The sequence below is a fragment of the Vidua chalybeata genome, chromosome 5, assembly GCF_026979565.1.
Source record: "Vidua chalybeata isolate OUT-0048 chromosome 5, bVidCha1 merged haplotype, whole genome shotgun sequence".
NCBI classification, from domain to species: Eukaryota; Metazoa; Chordata; class Aves; order Passeriformes; family Viduidae; genus Vidua; species Vidua chalybeata.
This window is the reverse complement of record NC_071534.1, coordinates 35317582-35339561: the sequence shown is the minus strand read 5'-3', so window position 1 is coordinate 35339561 and position 21980 is coordinate 35317582. Positions and strand designations below refer to the sequence as shown.

At 41.3% G+C, this 21980-nt stretch overlaps 1 protein-coding gene across 1 annotated transcript; it reads right to left on the bottom strand.

The window, feature by feature from the left end:
• Positions 1–2331: 2331 nt before the first annotated feature.
• Positions 2332–21577, bottom strand: E2F7 (E2F transcription factor 7). Its single transcript, XM_053944190.1, has 12 exons — positions 21497–21577; positions 18685–18960; positions 16415–16583; positions 13745–14026; positions 12964–13122; positions 11787–11924; positions 10769–10963; positions 10038–10122; positions 8897–9416; positions 7750–8020; positions 6067–6491; positions 2332–5506 (listed from the first exon to the last, which is right to left on the bottom strand). The coding sequence occupies exons 1-12, from the start codon at positions 21575–21577 to the stop codon at positions 5330–5332; spliced, it is 2778 nt and encodes a 925-aa protein (XP_053800165.1). The 3' UTR covers positions 2332–5329.
• Between the last annotated feature and the right edge of the window lie 403 nt (positions 21578–21980).

The following is a 21980-nucleotide window of genomic DNA, read 5'->3' as shown; positions in this document are numbered from 1 at the left end:
CAGAGACTATAGAGAGGCAAAGTATTTTCTTTAACATTGAAGAATTGGCTGCCCAAATAAGGGAGGTGTTTCCTTCTGGACAATTTATTGTGGAATCTTTATATATATTTCTTATTTTCTAGGCTTTAAATAGTTTCCTTTTTCTTCTCAAAAGATTAAACCTGGTCCAATTTGGCCTATTTCAGCTGCTATTGTAGGCATTTACCAAGATGCAGTATTTTACATATATTGATTGTTCATTTGGTCTCTCTAGATTGCCTTTGCTATCACACCACACTGTGGGGAATGGAGTGCAAACTGCTGGTTCGTAGCTGTTAGTTTTGAAACAAGAAAGCAGCTGTTGGAAAAAACCAAGTTTCATGCTCCCCTCCCACCCAAATTTGGTATATCATCTATGAAATTACACTGTTGTCTCATCCAAGGTGAGAAATACCCAGCCAAAGGCAGGGGAAAGGCATAAAAGCCTGGCATCTCACATTCAGGACCATAATGAGAATTTATTTATTTGGAAAATTCAGTAAAATGGAGGAGCTTCAGCTGAGGTAGAAGGTTTTGTCTCCTAGGAGGTCTGGTGATAGCAGACTTGGAAGTCCCAGCATTTTATGAACAAGCAATGCTGCCTTTTGCCACCCACAAAAAAAGTTACCATGGCCTGCAAGGGGAATGGGGGAAGGCTTTGTGCTCTCAGAACTTAAACCAGTGTTGACTGACATGATTAGAATTCATTTCATCACTCTAGGAATCCTTGGAGAAAGTGATTGAAAAAATATCCTAAATTCTCATTGCATTTCTGGTGCAATAAATGTATCTGGAAAGAATCTGGACACTAATGCTTCCTGCACACATGGATCTTCTCAGATGATCACAGTCAGCATGGCTTGAATTTGCCTCAGTTGTGTGTGTAGCCCTTTTCACTCCTTTTCATCCAAGCTATTAAATTTTAAATTTTTAGGCAGGCCATGGAGCCTTGCTCAGGAACTCTGGGCTAGAAGGAGAAAGCATTGCCATGACCCAAGCACTTCTAAGGAAATCCTCCTTGTTGACCAAGACAGCTGGTAAAGACCTGCTTCCCTGGACATGGTGGGAGTAGGCTGTGCTTTGCTGCCCGTTGGAGGCTTCCTTTTGCTTGTCTCTGGGTTTGCTGGCAGTGCTCAGTAACTTCCAGCAACAGGGGGGTGGTTCTCCCAGCTGGCTCTGGGCTGCCCAGCCAGGCTGGGAAGCAGTAAGACAGTCATCCACAATGAACTGCTTGTTAATTTCCCTTTTTCATAGAGAACTGAATCAAATGGTGTTTGGTGTACTTCCCTAACTATTTTTTACTTTTAAAAAAGGGAGTTCCAGGTGCACCAGTGAGGACAAGAACTGTTGGAAGATACAGCCCAGCTACTCCTCAAGGAAACAATGGCCATGGTCCCATCAGTGCAGCTAGAGCAAAGTTAGGGCTTGTTAGTGATTCTCATAATGTGTTTAATCTTATTAAACTTCTAATTTTTCTGTATCAATTGAAAGGGAAAGGTATTATTGTTGGAGTAGCAGGTCAGAAAAAGTCCAAAAACAGTACTGAGTGAGCTGCTGAGTTTTCCTTTTAGAAATGATTTTTGAGCATCTCAACCCTTTGCAACTCACAGTCATTTTGAAGGTGTTGTTGGTGACATGGGACATTAACTCACATCTCTTTAATCCTGGGAAGGGTAAGGTGGCAATACTGGGCTTGCTGAAACCAATAGTGAACCTGCCATTGATTTTAATGGGAGCAAACTTGGTTTGGGTCGAGCTGTGTCTCATTCTTGTGGTTAGGGAAGGGCAGGAGAAAGGGAAGGGGAAGCCACAGGTCTGTGGCTGTGTTGTCCACTTGTTCTTTCCAAGCAGTTGGTGGTTCTGAGGATGAAAAGCAAGCACCAGCTCCTCGGGTGTCTGTGGCCACAGTCAGGCAGGCATTGCTGCCCTCCTGTGGAGAGCAGGACCGAGGGACGGCTGCAGGGACACAGGGTCCAGCGTGGGTCTGGGCAGGCCCCTTGGCAGTGCTGGGGTGTGCTCCCGTGGTGGCCATCTGAGGATCACTTTGCATGGCTATGGGCCAGGGTCAGCCAGTCTTGCCCTGGCCTGCTCCAGGACTTTAAGAGCTAATTTACATTGCACTGGTCCTTATGCCTGCAGTAGCTGGGTGGGAACTGTACCCATGCTGCATGCAATAGATGGTTGCTGGAGCCACTGGGGTGAGCTAGTCCTTCAGTGCTCACATCCAACAAAGACTCCTCACCTGGACATGTGGTGCAGGAATATTTCTTTTCAAGGGTGTCCCTGAAAGTATTCCATACTGGAATCAGACCCTCAGTTTTAAGTTCATTTTTTATTCTGTAAAAGTTTAATATTTTGCTAACAGATAGTATAAAAAAAAAATTCAAGCCAACAGTGTGATTGTAGTAAAGCTATATGCTGACACGTAAACAGATAGCTAGAGAGCAGGAAAAGCAGGACATCTAATCACTGAAGAACAGTTATAAACAGCAATAAAATTAATGTCTATATTAAACTAGCAGTGCAAAAAAAAAAAAAAAACCAAAACCAAACTGGAAGTAGCTTTACATTAAAAATACAGCTTTTTAAATACAGAAATAGCACCAATTTACAGAAGACAATCAGAAATGTAAACGTGGCAGATAGATTCAAGTATAAATTATATGCTCAGCCTTCTCAACAACTGACTTGGGGCAGAAAGGTTTCACAAACCATGCAGAACTTCCTGGGTATGCACTTTGTCTCACTGCAAGTACAAAATCTGCTTTTCCAAAACTACTTTGCTGATGAGTTGTTCGTAGTTTATTTAAATTCTTAGCTTTCAGTGAAGGTAAAGATAGGAAAGGTAAATCCATTCCCTCTTGACAACCAACTGCTCCCCCTCACCAGTCCAGTTCAGCAGCTCGGGTACAGAACTGCTTCAGTGGTCTCACTCTATTTTAGTGAGAATTTTGCATTGACAAAATCAAGACAGCATATCAACATCCTTTTTTTCCTAGGCTCAAAACCTGCTTTCCCAACCATGACTCACTGAAGAGGGAGTCATTCCTCATTTCCAGATGTGCTGTATTTACAGAAACTCAAAACTGTAAGCAGAAATTGAAAATGGAAAATCCATTTTCACTCCCTGCATTTTCAAGTATAGTTAAGTTAGTTATGGCACACTATAACATCACTGACAAAGAAAGGCAATTTTGGTGATGATGCTTCAACTAGAGCAAAGAGTCAATGTTAGCTCTAATCCTCCTCCCTGCTCCCAGCTGCCACGTCACTAAAAGGCTGCACTGTACTAGAGGGAGAGAAGAGACAAGGTTTGGAGAATCTGCACCCACCGTTTTCCCTGGAACCCCAGCAGCCTGTTCCTGCCCCAGCAGCAACACATGCATGCCAGCTGAGGTGCAAAGGAAGCACTGTGCTAGTTACACACTGCTTTTCAAAGCAAAATTATCTAAGTGGGTGTATAAGAAGAAATAATTCTGAAGAAAAAACTGTAAACTTTCATAACTGTAGTGTCATTAAAATATAAAAAAAATTATCAGTCAGAAGATGTCTCTTTACCACCCCTGAAATTTCCTATGAGAATTCTGCTACAGATTTTCTTTCAACCAGGGCTAACCAAGCCCTCTCAAAAACCTGTTATTGTTCTATTCTAAGAGAAGGCCACATTACTCAAGCTCTCAGCTTCACTAAAATTCTTTCTTAAATTTAATTTTCATTATAAAAATAAGATTCAGTCATCAAATCCCCAGCCTCAAAGTCCTAACTTCCCTTGACCAACAAAATAGCAAATCCAAGAGTGCATCTACCCTTGGAAGATCAATACCAGTACAAAAGAGAGAGATGATCATGCTGGCCTTACATTTGCTAAAAGTCCAGACTAATGTGATTTCAACGGCAACACTTTGTCTTTTGAACAGGAGACTGCACAAATTTAATTGCAGTTTGCTACATTAGTGAAAACATACCGAAACATAAGAGCATTAGTTCTTAAAATTATATCCTATATTGATAATAGCACCATCTATTATTTGAGGACTCTGAATGTGAACTCTGAATGTTAAGACTTTTATTCCTCATTATCTTCTCCTAAAGTATAATGATAATTTTTAATATTACTTTAAAACTCAACGCTCTTCTATTTTCAATTTCTTTTTCTGGTTTAGATAGATAAGATCTCCCTTGTCTTCCCAACATGCTCAAATGCACTATTAACTAGTCACAAAATTCCTGCAAGTGAAGAGTTAGGCACTTAAGTACATACCGTTTAAGTACACTTAAGTAAACAGCTAAGTAGGCACTTAGTAGACTCAGGTTAGACTGAATCTAATCATGAGTGAGGTTAATGACTTATCAGTGTTCCTTGGTCATAAAGTCTACACTGGATATTTAAATAGGAGATTAAATCTTAGCACAGTCCTCTCAGTGGTTTGTCACTCTCAAATCACTTTGTCAAATCTGTTTAAGGACTCAAGTTTTGTATTCTTTACAACTAACTTGCATATTTTGCTTAAAAAGTAAAAAAAGAAAAAAAAAAAAACAAACCAAAAAACAACCAACCCAAGGACTAATACAGTTCATTAACAACTATAAAAATATTAACATTCACAGTTATTTTGGTCGTAATATTTTTCACATGTATACATTCAATCATACTGTGTTATCATTAGGTTTTTTTCTAACCACGAGTGCTGGGCAAATTGTACAACAACAAACTGACATTCAAGTAATCCTACCCTGAGAAAATCTGTTATTCTGAAATGGCAAAAATCGTTTTTTGCACTAATCCCACACCAAAAAATAAAAAGCAAGAGGCTGCACTGCAGAGACAGGGTTTGATAGTTTGGAGCCAAGGAAGCAGTTGCTTTCACAACTGCAAGAGTTTATCATTTTCACCACAGATTTACTCAGGGTAAGTAGAATACACGCAAATGAAATGCTTACCCCAGATAAGTGCTATACATCTCACTTAAAACTATGAATAAAGAACCCCTGGGGACTCCAAAAGAATTTGTTTGCATCTCCTCACAGAAATAGTTTTCTAAATTAAAAGCACAATTACAATTTCATGCCCACAAGGCTGTGTGAAGTACAGAATCTGGATTCAAATGAGTACTGAAGGAACAATTCAGTAAAAGGATTCCTGTACTAAGGGTGATTTTGAAGAAGATGGCTAACAGAACCAGTGGGTGAATGGATAGTGGGGAAGCATGCCAAAGGGGTCACATTTTCACGTGCTCCTCTTGCCAGGTAAGAGCTCGTTCTCTTGTAATTAGTCTGAGGACTATCTGCCCACCCCTTGCAAAGAGCAGAATTAGTCAGGGCTGGTACTATAGATTTCCAGTCTTCTCTGCACAGAGCTGGCATTTCTGGTCTGGTTGCCTTCATTTTTCTTCCATGCCACAGGGTCTCCAAAACTTCCAGGAGTTTTGAAAAATGCCTCATGATATGCAGGACGAATACTCTTAGGAGTGAGAGGAGCTGACGAAGGCTATTTGTGAAAAAAACAAAACCCCAAAGTGATTCAGCAGAGTTCTCTCAAAGTCTACACACAAGCAGGCAAACAGAGGACAGCTGGGAGACATTAATACCTGTACCCTTTTCCATTACATAGTGAAGAGAGATTAGAACAGGGCTGAGGGGATAACCCAGGATACTACTACCTGAAAAGTGTTGCAACCAGCTGATTCCAGAATTCTGACACAACCCTCCTGTCCCCCTAATGTTTTTCTGTAGCCATTGCACAATACATAATGACACTGTCAGATGGGGGACAGTGTCCCTTAGATTGCTGGGGGATTTTAGATTTTCTGTAATTTATAAAACCACTTCACTGTTCAGGACTAAATGTGCTATGCTGGGCTATGACTTCAACAGTCTTCCACACCCTGTGCCACCCCTAAGATGGACACACACAAGCTAAATGGAAGACACCAGCTCTCAGCATGCCAACTCCGCACTGACACAGAGGCACCAGCCTGTGGCATATGCCACCATCAGGCACCTGGCACAGCTCTTTCATCACCACTCCTGCCCACCTTTCCCCCTTACCTGCTGCAGCTTCAAAAGGGTCACTGGGCATCCCATACACACAGGGGAGTCCAGCTTAACAGCACTGCAAGATCTTGTAAGCACAGGACTCAGGTGCAGAGAGGGGTGAGCTGGCTGCTGTGGATCCACTGAAGGGGTGGGTGAGACCTTGGGAGTGACAACGGCTGTGGTGCTTATGAACACAGGGGTGGTTGATGCCAGGCTGGACATACTGAAATTCATGGAGGCAGCAGCTGAGAAGGAACCATCAGGAACTGAGGAAAGAGGACTGGTGAATGAGGGAGAACAGACGAGAGGGAAAGAAGCCAAGGCTGCTGGTGGCACCATGACACAGGGTACACTTAGAGAAGGCAACTGGTTCGCAGCCAGGCTGATGGCACCAGGAGCTTGGTTTGCAGAGATCAGGAAATTAAAACTGCTTAATCCTAAACCAAAAAGAGAAAAAAAAAAGCATTAGTAATCTTGAAAAAGGGAATTAAACTAATGTAACTTTATCTACAATAGGAAAAAGGTGTGACAATAGAGAAAAGTCTGCCTAGGAAGTAAACTATGACAAAAGTAATAAAAAAATAAGGAAGAAAACTGTTACAACCCCCTAACTCTTCTGTCCAGTTCCCTTTCCTTATCTGCTTCCATTTTCTCCCCTACTTGTCTGTTCACTGTACCTGCATCCATTTACTTAGTCCATATGAAGTACCAACCATACCCCTTGCTGTTTTCTGCTTCTAACTTTGATTACAAGCAACATCCTGCTAAACAAACTATTTTTTTGACTAACTGGAATCATCCTCTGCTATATGAAAACATATACATTACTTTTAATAAGGAAAAAAAACCCAGATAAACCAAACCAAACAAATGGGAGACAGCCACAAGGATGTATCACAGAGGCATTAATTTTGCTGAGAACAGCTGAACTACTGTGTTGAAGCAGAAGCTGCTCTGGCTCCTAGCTTGTCTGACCTTCCAAAACCAGGATCAGCATTTTTAAACTGAGCATCTCCAACCTAAGTGAAATGCCATAGACCCCACTCTGTGTCATGAGTGAATCAAAGTCTAAAGCAGTAGTCATAGAAATCTGCCACACGTCCTGCTCCCACAAAGCAGTCATCCACTGCACACAAACACAGACACAAAACATGGTGAAATCGAAATCCCATTGCAGTATTTTCAGCTGCTTCCTCTAGATGCCCATAGTGTCATACAAGCAGGGCTGGCTACACTCCCAGTGCCTTGGGTTTCAGGGGTTATACTGATAATGCATGTTAAAAGACAGTACAAAATTTGAAGGTGATGAAATTCATACACTCAGGGAATGCGGCTGTTCTATATAAGCCAGATTACTGCCAAATCTAGACTTCCAACTCCTTTGAGTTTTGAATGCTGGATAATTGTCTTTTTTGTATATAATTCATAATTCATAACTGTCTTTTGCACATAATTCAGGCATGCAAACCCCACATTGTTCAATGCTATTAATGTTTGGGAACCTCAGAAAAATGTCTCTTTTCAGAGGAGCAATAGTTCACATTGAATAAAGAGATAACAGAATTACTAAACAACTACAGAGAACTGCTGTCAGGGTTTTTTATGCCAAATTTTTACCTATTTGTAGGACTCAGTATTTGCTCAGTGAACAGATACAGAGGCTTGGGTGCCTCTAGATCTCACGGTTATCCTTACCAGCGGTAGGTTGAACATAAAGATACTGTGGTTGGAAAGGCTGATTGGCATTTTCTTTAGAGATGTGCTCATTTCCTGGAGGGGGTTCATCAGGGTCTTTGTTCTGAGATTGTTTTTCTTGCTCCTGATAATCTAAAGGCTTAGTAGACTCTTTGTTCGCCACCTCTGGAGCAGCAGGACTTGCGAGGTCAAGACGATTTGTTTCTAGATGTACAGCAGCTGAACAGCCACTTCCTGGGGAAGGTTCTGCATTGGGTGACTCAGAAGGCTTCTAAGCAAAAAACAAAAGTGGAAATGAAGAGTCCAAACTGAAATAAAACAGTGCAATACCTCTCATGCACCTTCCTCATGCATCTGTGCAAAGGAGCAGCACAAACCTGATTAGCAAATCACTAAGGTAAAATTTTTGTTTGGGGGTTTGATGAGTCATGTTAGTGATGCCTAAACCCTGTGCCTTTTGCTGCAGTTCACATTCAGTACTTGGATACACTACATAAGAAACACCTGACCTCTGGGATTACTTTTTTATTGATAAGGAAAAACACTTGATTCAAATCGTTTATATCCTATATTCAAACGGCTTATATGACATGGTGTTGAGCCTGACCCCTACTTTCAGTATTTAAGAGAATTCTGAGATAACTACACATCCCCTTCATCATCATAATCTTTCTCTCACCAGCCTGCTGTGGGCAACACTGGGCCTCAGAGAGAGGTACTCAAGCTGGAGAGTAGGAGGAAAGAACAAATCACATTTGCTATACCTCAGTAGAGTAAGCAATGCTGCTGCCATCTGGGAAAGCCCAAGCTAACAAGGGAAGATGACAAGTAATAATTACATTGATTTCTTCCCCTCTGACCAATTGTTTTGCTGCAGAAAATGATCAGGACACTAATTCCAAAGAACATCTGAGCATCATATCACTAGGCAAAGCAACTCAAGTCCATTTTCCTGGTGGTGTGAAAACATCTTCCAATTAATGCTTATACTTCCTGACACAGCCCATTTGCAAGTTTATTAACATGTGGGAGGCAGCATTTTTATCTCTCAAGAGCAGTGTACTAAATTTTCCCTTCTGAAAACAGTCTTGGGCAAAAATCTTTCCTTACTAGGAGAAAACCTAAGTGATAATGAAATTCACTTTACCTTGGGTACTACAAGTGAGAGGGGCAGATCACTGTGCTCCAACGTCTGCTTTTTGGCAGCTGGCTCTTCATCATCTACAGGTGCAGAGGGCGATGAGCACTTGTGGGAGCTGCGCTTTTGGCAGACAGTGGGAGGTACAGCAGCCTGAGCTTCTGCACTCCTGTTTCCCAGGTCTCCTGCAGTGGGCAGGGGCTCACTCAAGTTATTTTCCTGAAGACCGCCACACAACATAAAAAGGGATGAAGATGGGAAGCACAGGAAGGGTTGGTTGGGGACCAGGGTAGGTTTTCCATTTTCTGTTTTGGAGGCTGCTGGTGTGGAAGGGTGTGAAGCCTGGCTGCTGATACCATTTTGTAGTGAGAAGCTTGGCACATCTGCCTGAACCACAGGGAAAATTGCCTGAGGCAAAGGGTTAACACAAAAATCAGAGTCCCCAGGAACCGGAAGAAGGGAGAAAGGTAAGCTTATGTTGGAGTTCTTTGCTGAACTTAGTATAGTTTCAGTATCACAAACTTTATTCCTAAAAAACAAAAAAACCCAAATAGTAATGAAAAGAGGAAAAACATTTATTCCAAAATTAAACACCTATTTTATCCTTAGAAGCAAAGAGATACATATTTGGACATAAATGTGGAAAAATTCAATCCCCAAACAACAATTTTTACGCAGTTTAGAAGAAGGGTCACTTTTTATCATTTCTAGTAACACAAAAGCAGAGTTCTCAGGTTTCTGATGGACCATTAATGCTTTTGGCTGCACTTGACTAGTCAATCATTCACAAATGAATTCAAACTGGAGCAGGTGTAGAGAAGACAGATGACAGACAGAGATGCCCTTCCATGGAATCATAATTTGCTCAACCTACCCAGACAATTGGTCAAAGGATGCAGGAATGACCTATATAAACACATATGACAGAAAGAACTACTGAAGCAAAAACACCAATGCTGGTACAAGTACAGATGGGTGTAAAATGACCATGAAAAAAGAAAAAAGTCATGCTGACATCTACCAGTATTAAAATTGTAATAACGAGACTTTATGGCAATTTTTTTATGTCAGTCTCATCAATGGAATCTATTCTTAAACTAAACATGACAAGCACAAAGCTGCAACTGGACAACAGTTAAGACCAACCTACCCAGTATCTTCCTCCATTTTCTGCCTGCAGACAGCTGCTAGATTTATCATTTTGGAACAATTTTCATCTGAATCCACAATACAGGCTGAAAGAACAAAGAGGCATTCAATTAATCACAGACAGGTTTACCAAGCATATTTTGATACTGCCCATATAAAATAATTGCTATAATTTTTCAGTCTTGACACATTTTTATAACATCCATTCATCACCTAGAGCCAGAACCTGCAAGGCACTCAGGACTCTCAGTCTCACTGGAGATGTGTTCAACATCATAATTTCCTGTAAGAGGGAACTGTGAAAAGTCCTGTAATTACTTGATCTTTTTTAACAACTATCCATTAGATTGTTACAGTAAATTTCACTATATTAGGAACCCTAAAATAAAGCAAGCATTTTGTGGCTAAAGGATTTTTCTTAATCAAGTTCTCACAGAAGGAATTGTAGTATAGTTGCAGTTAGTACAGAACAGAAACATTTACCTGCAGAAAATAATCTGCAGATTCAATTGCAGTATGGCCCAAATTCACCTCATGTAACTTTAGGCATTTGACTGGAGTTGAAACCAGAAGTTTCATTATCACATGCACAGTAGAAATATGGGTACCTCCCAAGAGTAGTTCACATATTTAATTATGCTGATTCACCCAATCAAGTGCCTTAAATTGGTGCATGCCCTCATTTGGGCAGGTCCAGTGGGATAGAAAAGATCATGCTTCATTAGTAGTTACCTTGCCTCTCTTGACGTGGGCTGTTAGGCTCAGAACTGACCTTCCTTCTGGTTGCTTCACAAGGCTGTGCACTGTTAAATGAAGAGTGACGTGTAAACCTTTGCTTTTCAGTAGCACTGGTCTTGTACTGGGCACAGGCTCCTCTCTGTGTCTCTGGCAGAGGATCTGATGTTGGGCTATGCCCTCTCAGCTCATCTGTAGGGACATAATATTGTACAACAGTCCTTCAGGGAGCACAGCTCATCATTTAGGCTTCTGCCATATTACCAAACTTGGTGTTAAGGGAAGAGGCAACTTCTGTATTATCTCAAACCTCACAACGCTGAAACAAACCTAGAACTCAGTAAGCACCAGTAGACAAGGTAAGGGCTTCCTTCCTATCAATTCTATAGCAGCTACAGCAGCAGCTACATTCCAGTGTGCCAGCCAGGAGGAGAATTAAGATAGTATTTACATTATCCTTAATTTTACTTGTTCTTGGCACTGTCCTGATGCAAATATCAAAGACAAAGGGTTATCTTCGCTCTGGCTTCTAGCCAAGGAACATCAGCTTACAGAGATGTGCTATCCCACCACCTTGATCTTAGCAGACAAAGCTTTTGTAGAAGGGGCCACATGCAAAAAACAGCCCTGCTCTACCTTGTTACGGCCGCTTACAAAGAAAATAATTCACTGTATAATTATTAAGGATTTACCAAAATTTTGCAACCCAGAAGAGCTGTGGACCCAGATTTGAAGATGTTAGTCCTATTGCTCCACAATTCATACAGTTATGCATACAGTTATCTAAGTCAGTGTAAAAATACCTGCAAGACACAGTATCCTTCAACATCCCTTCACAGACCCAGATCTTGAGTGCAAAGTCTAACAAGGGCAAATGTTGAGCTGGCAGCAATTAATAATCATAGGGTATACACTGAATGTTGAGCCATTCTTTATACACAGAAAGCCATCTTTTACCACTTGGGAAGGGACTGTCAAAGCAAAAAGAAAATAAAATGCAAGCTACACAAGTTACCAGTTTTTTCAGGGAATTCCACAGGCCCAATCCACTTGAAAGCTGGTTTGCGTCCTCGCTCCTCTGTGACATGGACTTTCTTGATCAAGCCCAGGCTGGTGAGAACATTGGCAATATCATACAGTCTTCGTACCTTTGCTAACAAGAGAGGGAGTAGATAAGAGAGTCAGGTTTACAATGCATATTGGATATATTTATGTGCTAATTTCATTCCAGACTATCACCACAGCTTTCATAGATGAGGTGGGCAAAATCAAATTGGGATGGACTTAGGCCACCTCCCATGAAGTCTGCTATACCAGCTCCCACCTGATTGTACTGCTACTTCATAGCTTAGCTGCTCAGGTTTAAACTCATCTACCTCATTTTGATGGATATAGGTTAGGGAGTGATTACATCAACTTGGCCATAAAAGGCAGCTACCTCCATATGGGTAAAGAGAAGCTGGGGGAAAGTGGCACAAGAGTGCACAGCTGATCACAAGAGAACACATATTCATAATTTTTAAAAAAGTAACACACTAAGAAAAATCTATGACTCTAGTAAATAACATCTTTGAGCTGACTATGTTACCCACATATTTTCCAGCTAAACTCCTCATCCTCACATTTCTTCTTTTATTTGGGGTAGAATTTCAATACTGAAGTGCAAGTACTTTATTTTAAAATACTTTAAAGACTTAAAAGTCTTCATCTCAGAAGATTTATTTACTAATTCTAGGTTCTCCTATGTTATCCCAGGGATTGAAGTACTAATCCTCACTAACTGAAAGCAAACCCTGCCATCCAGCTGTAAAATATTTCTGGAGTAAAAAGGAGAAGGAACATATTTCTCCAGAGAGAAAATTAATTCCATTAAATTAAACAACATGCTTCAGTTCTGAGACATCATTCAGAGCAGTACAGGAAATGAGGTTTAAGTATAAAAAAAAAATCAACAATAACAAATTTTCTTCTTTATTCTGAAGCTGAACTTGAGAGATAATTGTCAAAGTGACTCTTCCCCACACCAAGTTCTGTTTTCCCAAATATGCATTTGCAATGAAAAAAACCCCAGAACATACTGCAGGAAAAGATGCACAAATTGCTTTTGCTGGTGTCTGTTTGCTGTCAGTCCAAACATGCCCCATTTTCTTTACTCACTGACTGATTGACTTGCCTCTCATTAGCCATCTTACTTTTAAATTTGCTGTGGTCCACTGTATCCTGGGTTTCTTCTATCAGTATCTTTGCTGCGATATCCAGAGTGACTATCTTGGTCTTGGAGACAAGGAACAGCATGACAAACTTTTGGCTCATAATCCGCAATGACTTGTCCTTTCTGCTGTTTGCAGATGCTGTGTTACAAACAATACCCAAGCCTCTTAGCATATGTCATCCATCACAGCCAGAAAACTAGTAAGAAGGTTTCTCACACACAAAATAAAGTATTTCCTTGCCAGAAAGCTGAAATTAATTGAAAGGCAGCAAATAACTGATTAATGCAGACAGGATTCTCTCTTCAAAGGGCAATTAAAAAATCAAACTTGCAGAAATAGCTTTTAGAAACTGAAATTCCAAAGGTGATTCTGTGTTATGTTACACACTTTTTTGCCACTATAATTCTGTGACTCTAATATCATGTGTTTTATGGGCAGCATGCAAAGAATGGACAAATGAAGATGCTGCTTTCTGACAGGATAAAGCATTTGCTGTCAGATACAGGTGGGAAAGAACTGGATTGTCTAGCAGAACTTCCTGCCAGTCTGTAGGACAGAGAGAAAAATCTGTCTTGAGACCTATGTTAGGGACAGAATAGAAGGAAGAGTTCTGTACCTTCCATGGCGAATTCAGCACCTTTTTGCAAAGGATAACTTTTAATTATTTAATTTAAAAGCAAAGCAAGGGAAAAAGTGACATAGTAAACAGGAGAAAGAGACTTGTGTCTGTGTATCATCACACATTTAGTAATCATCCTACCAGAGGTGCAATCTGGTTCTGAAAAGTCCAGTAATGGTCTGTCTTGAGAATCTGAAATTGTTTCCTTTTTCCGTTCTCCAAATTTGTACTCGAAGTCCTGCTCCTTGTGCTGGGAGGTCATTAACTCTCCATACTGTAGCTCTCCTGCCTCCTGAAGCATTTTCAGAGTTTGGCTGAGGTTGTGCCGGCCATGCCAGCAGTATTGGTTCTTGGCCACACGGCTGACCAAGTGCAATGACTCCAGGACGTTCACGATATCATAAATTCGTCTCCGCTCAACTCCTGTTTGGGAAGCGGGGGGGGGAAACAAATAAAAAAAGACATAGGTGCTCATCTTAGTTCAGCAGAAGCAAATAGAGAACAGGTTGTTCTCTAATAGACATTTTCACTGTTCACATGGACACATTCTATTACATACATCTATATTTGCACACTGAAAATCTGACTTATACGTGGCCAGCTTCATGGTATGTTGCTCTTTGTTTTCTTAACTTCCAGCCCAGCTACGGCTTCAGCTTAAAGCACCTACACTGTGTTTAGAACTGATTGCAGTCTGCCAGCCCCATTCACCCAGACCTACCCAAATTGTCCCAGGGTTTTCAGAGCACTTTGGCCCTTCCTTACAGAGTTTCAACACCCAGACACATACCTGTACACAGAAAAGGGTCTGTCACAGCATAGAAACAAAAGCCCCTCATACAGGAACCAGGGGGAGTGCAGTCCTCCACTTGCATTTACAGTGACACATTTACTTTTACTTGCTAAGTAAGTACCAAGTAAAAGGGTATCAAAATCTTCACAAGGTGCAGAGCGGTGTAGAATGAGATCTACTGTTCCCAAACACAACAGAAACAAATTATCAGTCCTGGCTGGGTCTAGTCCTATAGAAAATTTATGAAATATGTCCAACTTGAGTTCAGCCTGACTGATGTGAGCAAGGTTGGGACTGAATATGAACAGGTTGGTGGCAATGCTTACTGTCCTAAGTGCTTGTGTCCAGTGCTGTTTGAAGCATGGCTGTTATATGTAACACAACATACTAGTGGCAGCATCTGCACCAAAAATCTTCTAACAGTTAACATCAGCTGAACAGAACAAGTGCTAGTTAGGGTGAAAGATTTTGAAAATCTCCCTGTGGAGGGCAAGGCCGTAATGTACCCGTTTACCCATCTGAGGAATAGGCATAATACTTACCAGCCTCAAACACATATTGGGTGAAACAATTCATGAGCATTTGCAAGTGTGTGAAGAATTTAGAGCAAAACATAATTCAGAAAAACAAGAATGCTACACATATCCTAGTGTCTGTCAGGCATCAGCAGTACAGGCCCCTTTGTGGCCTTCCTCAGGTCTTCCGTGAACAAAGCAATATACATTTGTAGCAAAAGCTGTATCACAGACATCATTTGTTACATCAAGAGTGGCAACATCAGCAGGGGGTAATTTTGTGGTCACGGAAGCAAATGGATACAAGCAAGGAAGGGAAAACCAAAGGGAGACAGACAACCAAAACCTTCCTTCCCCTTTCTGGGAGGTAAAATTTCCAACAGTAAGTTTTAGAAGAAAGTTTCTGTTATTTAGGAAAGCAAGGTAATGCCACTCCCAACACAGAATAAAGCACTGTTCATGTTCAGCTGTACAAGATTGGAGCATGAGCATCTCATGGAAACACATAAAGGAGTAGAATCTAAACGAACAATTAATTTTAAAAATAATTTATCTATTTACCTAATCTGTATTCTATCCTATTTCAAATTCACTCTTCCAAGGCAAATGAATGGGTATTTAGAGGCCTTTCTTAACAGAGTCACAGAAGACATCATTCTTCTGTTCATTTTCTTCCCAAAACAGCCAAATTTCATTTTTGCTACATCTTTTCTGTTAATACCTGAGTTTTAAATGTAGATACAAGATTTATTTAGCTCAAGTCCAATATTGTAAAGCCCTTCCTAGCTAAGAAACAACCTCTCCAAGGACTCAGATATTTTTGTTGTTAATGTGTCCTGTCCGAGTCCTCTCTCCTAAGTTTTATTATTTCTTGCAGATATTTCATTAATCTTTCAACTAAATCCAAACTTAACAGCAGAACCAACAAATGGGCTACTCAAAACAAGACATTTTCTCATGGTACTCTTGCAGTTCTCCCAGTACCTTCCTGTCACAAGGTGATATTCAAAGCTAAGGTAACCTTGATGAACCATGTGATCTCAGAAGAAATGATGTCAAACATGTTCAGAAGTAAGGGAGAAAACACAACTGATCTCCTACACATACCAGTTTGCAATCATTTCCCCAAATATTTTATTTTGACAAAATTTGTTGTCTGTAAGTTCTCCTTCAGGGGGTTTCTAAATCCTAACTCCTTCAGTGTTCAATGAATTGAGTATTTAAGAAAGCAACAAAGTTGGTAAACATGTGGAAGCAAGATCTGTCTAGTAAAAAGTGCAGAAAGTCAGGAAGCAGATGTCAAAATGGTAGTGCTACCAAACAACAAAGACACTGAAGAATATTAGGCATTTCCAACTCTTGATTAGTATGATTAGAAGAGCATCCAGACCCTGGGAAAGGCAGATCTTGAAAGTAGTCTGTTAGAATATTATCATATTTGGAAGGCCCACCTGTTAGGTTACCCCAGGTGATCAGTTACCCCAGTTTCACAGGTATACATACCAAGAATTGAAGCCACTTCATCCAAAGAAATGGTAGTTTTCTCTGTTGACAATGGATAATTTGGATAGCGAGCTAGAAACTTTTGGCATAAGAGTCCTAAGCTTTTCTGTTTTCTGCTGGGCCTCTGCTTTTCAAATTCATCAACCGTGCTGTCATCTACTATATCATACTGTTAAAAAATAAATGTTAACCCTTTAGTGCAGAGCTTTTAAAAGCAAGACATAGTCAAGTGAAGCATATTTCAGATGTTATCAATATTTAAGACCAGATTTTCTAATTAGAAAAAAAAAACCCATGGACTCCTTGAAAGCCAGAGCACTTGGATAACAAAGTTGCAAGCTCTTCTTATTTCATTACACAAGATAGCTACAGAAAAAATCTTTTCTGTGCAATCATGAAATAGTGGTCATACATAAGGAAAAAAAAAAAAAATACCCAGTAAGATCAACACCCAAGACTAGCAAATGGTAAGATTATACTTGGAAAGATTATTTCTTTTGGAAAGAAGGAAGAATATGCTTTCAAATACTTCTGGATCTAATAAAACAGGAGATGAAGAAGCCATCAAGAAGTTCCTGCAATACCTCTTTTTACTGACTTTTACAGTGACTCTATCACTTTAAGAAACTGATGATTGGGGAAGAGGTGGGGGCACTTTGCTCAGAAACTATAAAAAGTGCTACTCAGTCTTTGAACCTTAAACTTAGACTTAGTCAAGGTGTTAGATTAAGTACTTCTATAGGATGATCTGAATGTGGTCTTTCTGACCCTGCAGGTGGGAAAAAATAGAAACTAGCAAAACCATGGTATGGTTTTGAATGTAGGAAGAGGTATGTTTGTTTATCACAAAACAAGAATGATGGAGGATTATTTTGCACTGGTAACTTTGCGGTTATCTTCTGTGTCATAAAAAGGAAAAGAAGTCTTGCCCTCTGGCAAAGAAAAGCTGAAGGTGGTGTTAGCTGTTGAAACCTGTGTTTCCTAGCTTATGGGATCTTAAACTGTCCTTAGCTAGTTGCAAGTAAGTAATTGTGGCAGGCTGGTGCTCTGATAGAATTGAGTTTTATATGGTATGGAAATAGCAGTATTCTTACTCTAAAACTTCTACTTCTTTTGTATGTTACCCTTCTAAATGTAGAAGATTATTGAATGAAAGTTTTATTCACTTGAAAATAATTGAACTCTTTATAGTAGTCACCCCAAAAATGCTGTGTGATCTTAGCAGGCTTGGAGTGGTAATGAACTAACCTTAAACATCAACTATTTTTTACCTGCTGGACACTGTGTTAGGAATGATCTCTAGGGGGCTGTTTGTTTTGTTATGACTATGAAAACTGCAGAATTTTCTACCCTACTGTTGCTCCTGCAGTTGCTGTAAAAACTACACTTCCAGAGTGATCTGTACCTATGAAATGATGCTTGTCAGTAGAAGGACCCAGAACTATGGTCCAGAACTATGGCTGAAACCACCAGGGAAGGATATCCAACAAGAAATAAACCAGGAGAGGAAAAGCAGTGGTTGAAACAAAAAAACAAAAACAACAAAAAAACCAACCAAACAAAACAAAACAAAATCACAAACAAAAAAAAAAAAAAAACAAAAAACAAAAAACAAACAAACAAACAAACAAAAACCCAAAAAACCCAACAAAAAGCATGAAGGAAGAAAACTGCAATGTTGCTTACTGATGATTTGATGTCATTCACTCCAGGGACAGACTTCATGAAGTGAGGACAGGAATCAACCCCTGCATTGCCTAAGTCTTGTGAAGTAGAAATTTTAATGCTTGACCTTGCTTTCCGACCACTAGTTTGGGGGCTGGGGGGGGGGAAAGTGGGAAAAAAAGCTTTTGCAGACCACTTTGCAGGACAGTTGCAGATGAGATCTAAGATTTGGAAAGTATACTCTCTCATTGTCAAATTTATTTTTGAAAAGGATGGTTCTTTAAAACAGATCTGGCAATTTTTTTTCTAATGTGGTTCAAAAGTACTTCAGTTGGGGATATCAAACATTTAAGCTCTACTTCCTTCATTGTCCTTTTAGGTAATATTCAGGCTCTTGAGGGGATCTCAGGTCAAGTACTAGTAAGACAGTTACTTTTGAAGTCCTACTGCTCAGACATTCCTGTGTAGGCAACTGTCCTTGGGAATGTCTTACTATTCTGCCATTTCCATAGGGAACAAAGACCCAGTTGGAAGAAATCTGAGGAGCAACTTAAGAAAGGTCTGAATCCTAACTGAATATAGGGTAATTGTGTTCTGAGTCTCACCTGTAACAAATCAGGTGTGTCACTCTGCTCACTGTTTTCTATGGGTCTGAAGAGCTCTTTCTTCTTTTCCCTGTCCCTCATGTCAGGACTAGCAGCACTAACAAGAATCTTCAGGTTAGTAGTAGGAGTCCAGGGATCAGGTTGAGGTCTGTCAATGATCTTAACAGGTGTAATTGGATTCCTTTCTGGTGTGCAGCTTTTTTGCTTTGATAAATCAATTGGTTCATTCTTAATGGGAGTCTTTGGGGCCATCCTGGATCGATCATATATGTTTTCCTATTAAAAACAAAGTTTTTTAGACACAAGAGGGAAAAAACCTTTCATCAATTTCATTATTCTTATGAAGTTATTTTTACTGACTTGTGCCTTGGCACTCATAGCTATATTTAGCACAGTTCTTCTGCCTTTGTTGGGAATGTTAAAATATTCTGCATGCTGCTATACTGGAGGAAGTATATTTGAGATACTGCCTTGAAATAGAGAACCTGACGTCAACCAGTCTAACCTGTGGCCTATTAGACTTTTAAACTCTGACTGTTATTACAAGAAAGCATTGCCCACAAACATAAATCACCAAATCGCAGGGAAACTGAAATCATGCACTGGTCACATTACACTTAGCAAGAAAGCAGAGTTCTGTTTGAAAGGTCCCAGGTTAAAAGCTGTGCTGGGGATGCAGCTCAAACTCACAAAATATCAAACTAAAGGGGACATAACCTCATGTGCAAGCAAGGCAAGTTTTGCATCCCACTGTCTGCTGCCCAAAGCAACCAAGAAAATCTCCCTGTTAATTTACTACCGTTAAGAGCTGTTAGGAGGAAAAAATTCATCAGCTGATTTTTATAATTTCCTGAATGAAGCTCAATTCTTTCCAGTCCCTAACTGCCATCAAACTTTTTTCATATTTCAGCTATGGATTCCTTTCTCTTTCTTCAAGAAGTATCACTACAGATGAACTCACTTGAAGTGACTGACTGAAGGAAGCATTATTGGTATTCTTGATATGATGCATTTTATTTTGTGCTGTAAGAAATCCAATTCAGAAATTTAATAAAAGCCTGAAACAAAATATTAATTTATACCAGATTACCATAAGAACTTTCTTAAGTTTTGCCTTTTACTTGGAGTAATTGAACTGTTCTGTAGCTGAAATATATTTAAATAGGTGATTCCAAAGGTCATCCTAACAGGCACAGTCTAGCTAAAAAGTAGAAAAAAGTTCTAGTAACAACTGAAACTGGCTTTTACTAGGAGCAGTTTTGTAGCATTCAGACTGGAAACAAATTTGGTACATTAAAAGCATTGTGCTCTGAGCACTGATGAACATTCCTGCATATATTCACCTATGAATTATCCACAAGGATGCAATAAATACATCTCTTTTTTTACAACTAACAGTCAGCCAGTTGTAACTTACTACACTATGATAAATAGGGATCAATTTAGACGCCATGGTACTTCTTGGAATATATATTCATATAGTGTTGGCATTCAATATTTTCTTGCAATTTCACATTTGGCAGTGAATCAACCCTTAAGTAATGGAGAAAGTCTATCTTCCCCTAAAGCTCCTTTTTATTATGGCTGGTGGTAATGGAACGGCAGTGAGGGCAGCTGAAGCAACCTGCTGTTTCACTACGTCAGATCTTCATGTTTGTGCAAATACCACAATGAAAAAAAGTAGTGGCTCTACGTGAAAAGCACATGGCTGTGCTTTCAAATCTTTATTTCCTACCATCATTTTCTACTATCATAATTACCTACTAAGGTAAGAAACACTTTTACCCTCTCTCCCCTTTTTTTTTGTTCAGTAGCTGCAACACACTGTCAAGTCCTACCTGTATTGCACAAAACCTCAAGGGCAGTTGGTAGAAGTATGAGATAGAGGACAGGAAACACCAGCTTGATGAACTTAGTATGTGAGCAGGAATTGAAACAAATCTCTGATATAACAGGAGTGGAATCTGACAAGAACTGTGTGAATTTCGGAGGACTCAGATGGAGTATGGACAATAGGTCATGAATTGCATCTAGTTCAGGAGACATCACTGAGCAAGGGAATGCCCAAGGCTACATATGCTGTCTCCTGGCTGGTGAGGCAGTAGGGAAACAATGAGCTTGTTCCTTGCTGAGTTGCCCTACTTAGCCTCTTGACTGGAGAACTCCACTTTATGAATACAGACCAGAAGGCAAGCATAGTGGACGTATCCATGAGTGTGCTCAAACTACTGTTAATTAACAGAACTAAACTATTCCTGCGCCAAATCAAGAACCTGGTAGTTCTTACCTTTAGAACCATAAGTCTCTACTAGAGCCCTCTCCACCTTACCACATGGTAGGCACTGGGATATTTGAGATCACTGAGTGAAAGGTGAAAGCTAAATGGTGTTCCCCGCTGTGTAGTGCCAGAGTGCAATCACTTCACTTACTGACAAGGGTGGCATGATTCAGGCTTCTTACACTGGATTATTTCTTTATCTTAAGGGTAGCGCTGGACATCCCAGTGCCCCAAGTGCTCACAGGTAAGATGGTGCTGTACAGACCAACAGGGCAGAGCAGGTCCGATGGGCAGCACCTCAAAAAACGCTGCCCACGGGAGCCACAGAAGCACGATCCAGAGCCCGACTCTCCTCCAAGCCCCCCGGGTGGCGGTCCTGCACTGGCGGGGCTGGGGCTCCGTGGCGCCCACCGCTCTCGCCGCCCTTCCTCCCTCTTCCTCTCCTCCCCGCACTGGCCCGGGGCTCCGGACAACGCCTGCAGGAAACGCGTGGCACCGGATCGGTCCGAACCCCCCGCCGGCCCTCCCACTCACCTTCTGGGCCGCCTCGGCGCGGCCTCGCCTCCCCGGCCGGGCGCTCGCCAGGTCCCGCAGCGCTAAGACGCTCACCTCCATCTGCAAAGCGAGAAGGCGCTTTTAGCCCGGCTCTTAAAAGGAGCCGCTCCCGTCCCCGGAGGGACGCGCGGGGAGCGCGGCTGCTCGGGGCTGCGTTCCCGGGGAGGGAGGGAAGGAATGGAGGGGGCGGGAGGCTCGGCGGGCTCCGCGCCCTCACCTCGGCCGGGGCCGGGGCGCGCGGGGGGCGCGCGGCTCTGCCGCTCCCGCCAGGCGCCCTCAGACATCGCTTTACAATCCGGCCAATCAGGTATGGCCGCCGGGGAGCCCCGGCCGCGCCGCCGGCCAATCAGCGCGCGGGAAGGCGGCGCGCGGCATCCGGCGCGCGGGACGGGGCTCCCGCCCGCGCGGAGCCGTTTCGCTCCTTTTCTTGGCGCTCCCCGCCCACCACCTCCCGCGCCCTTCC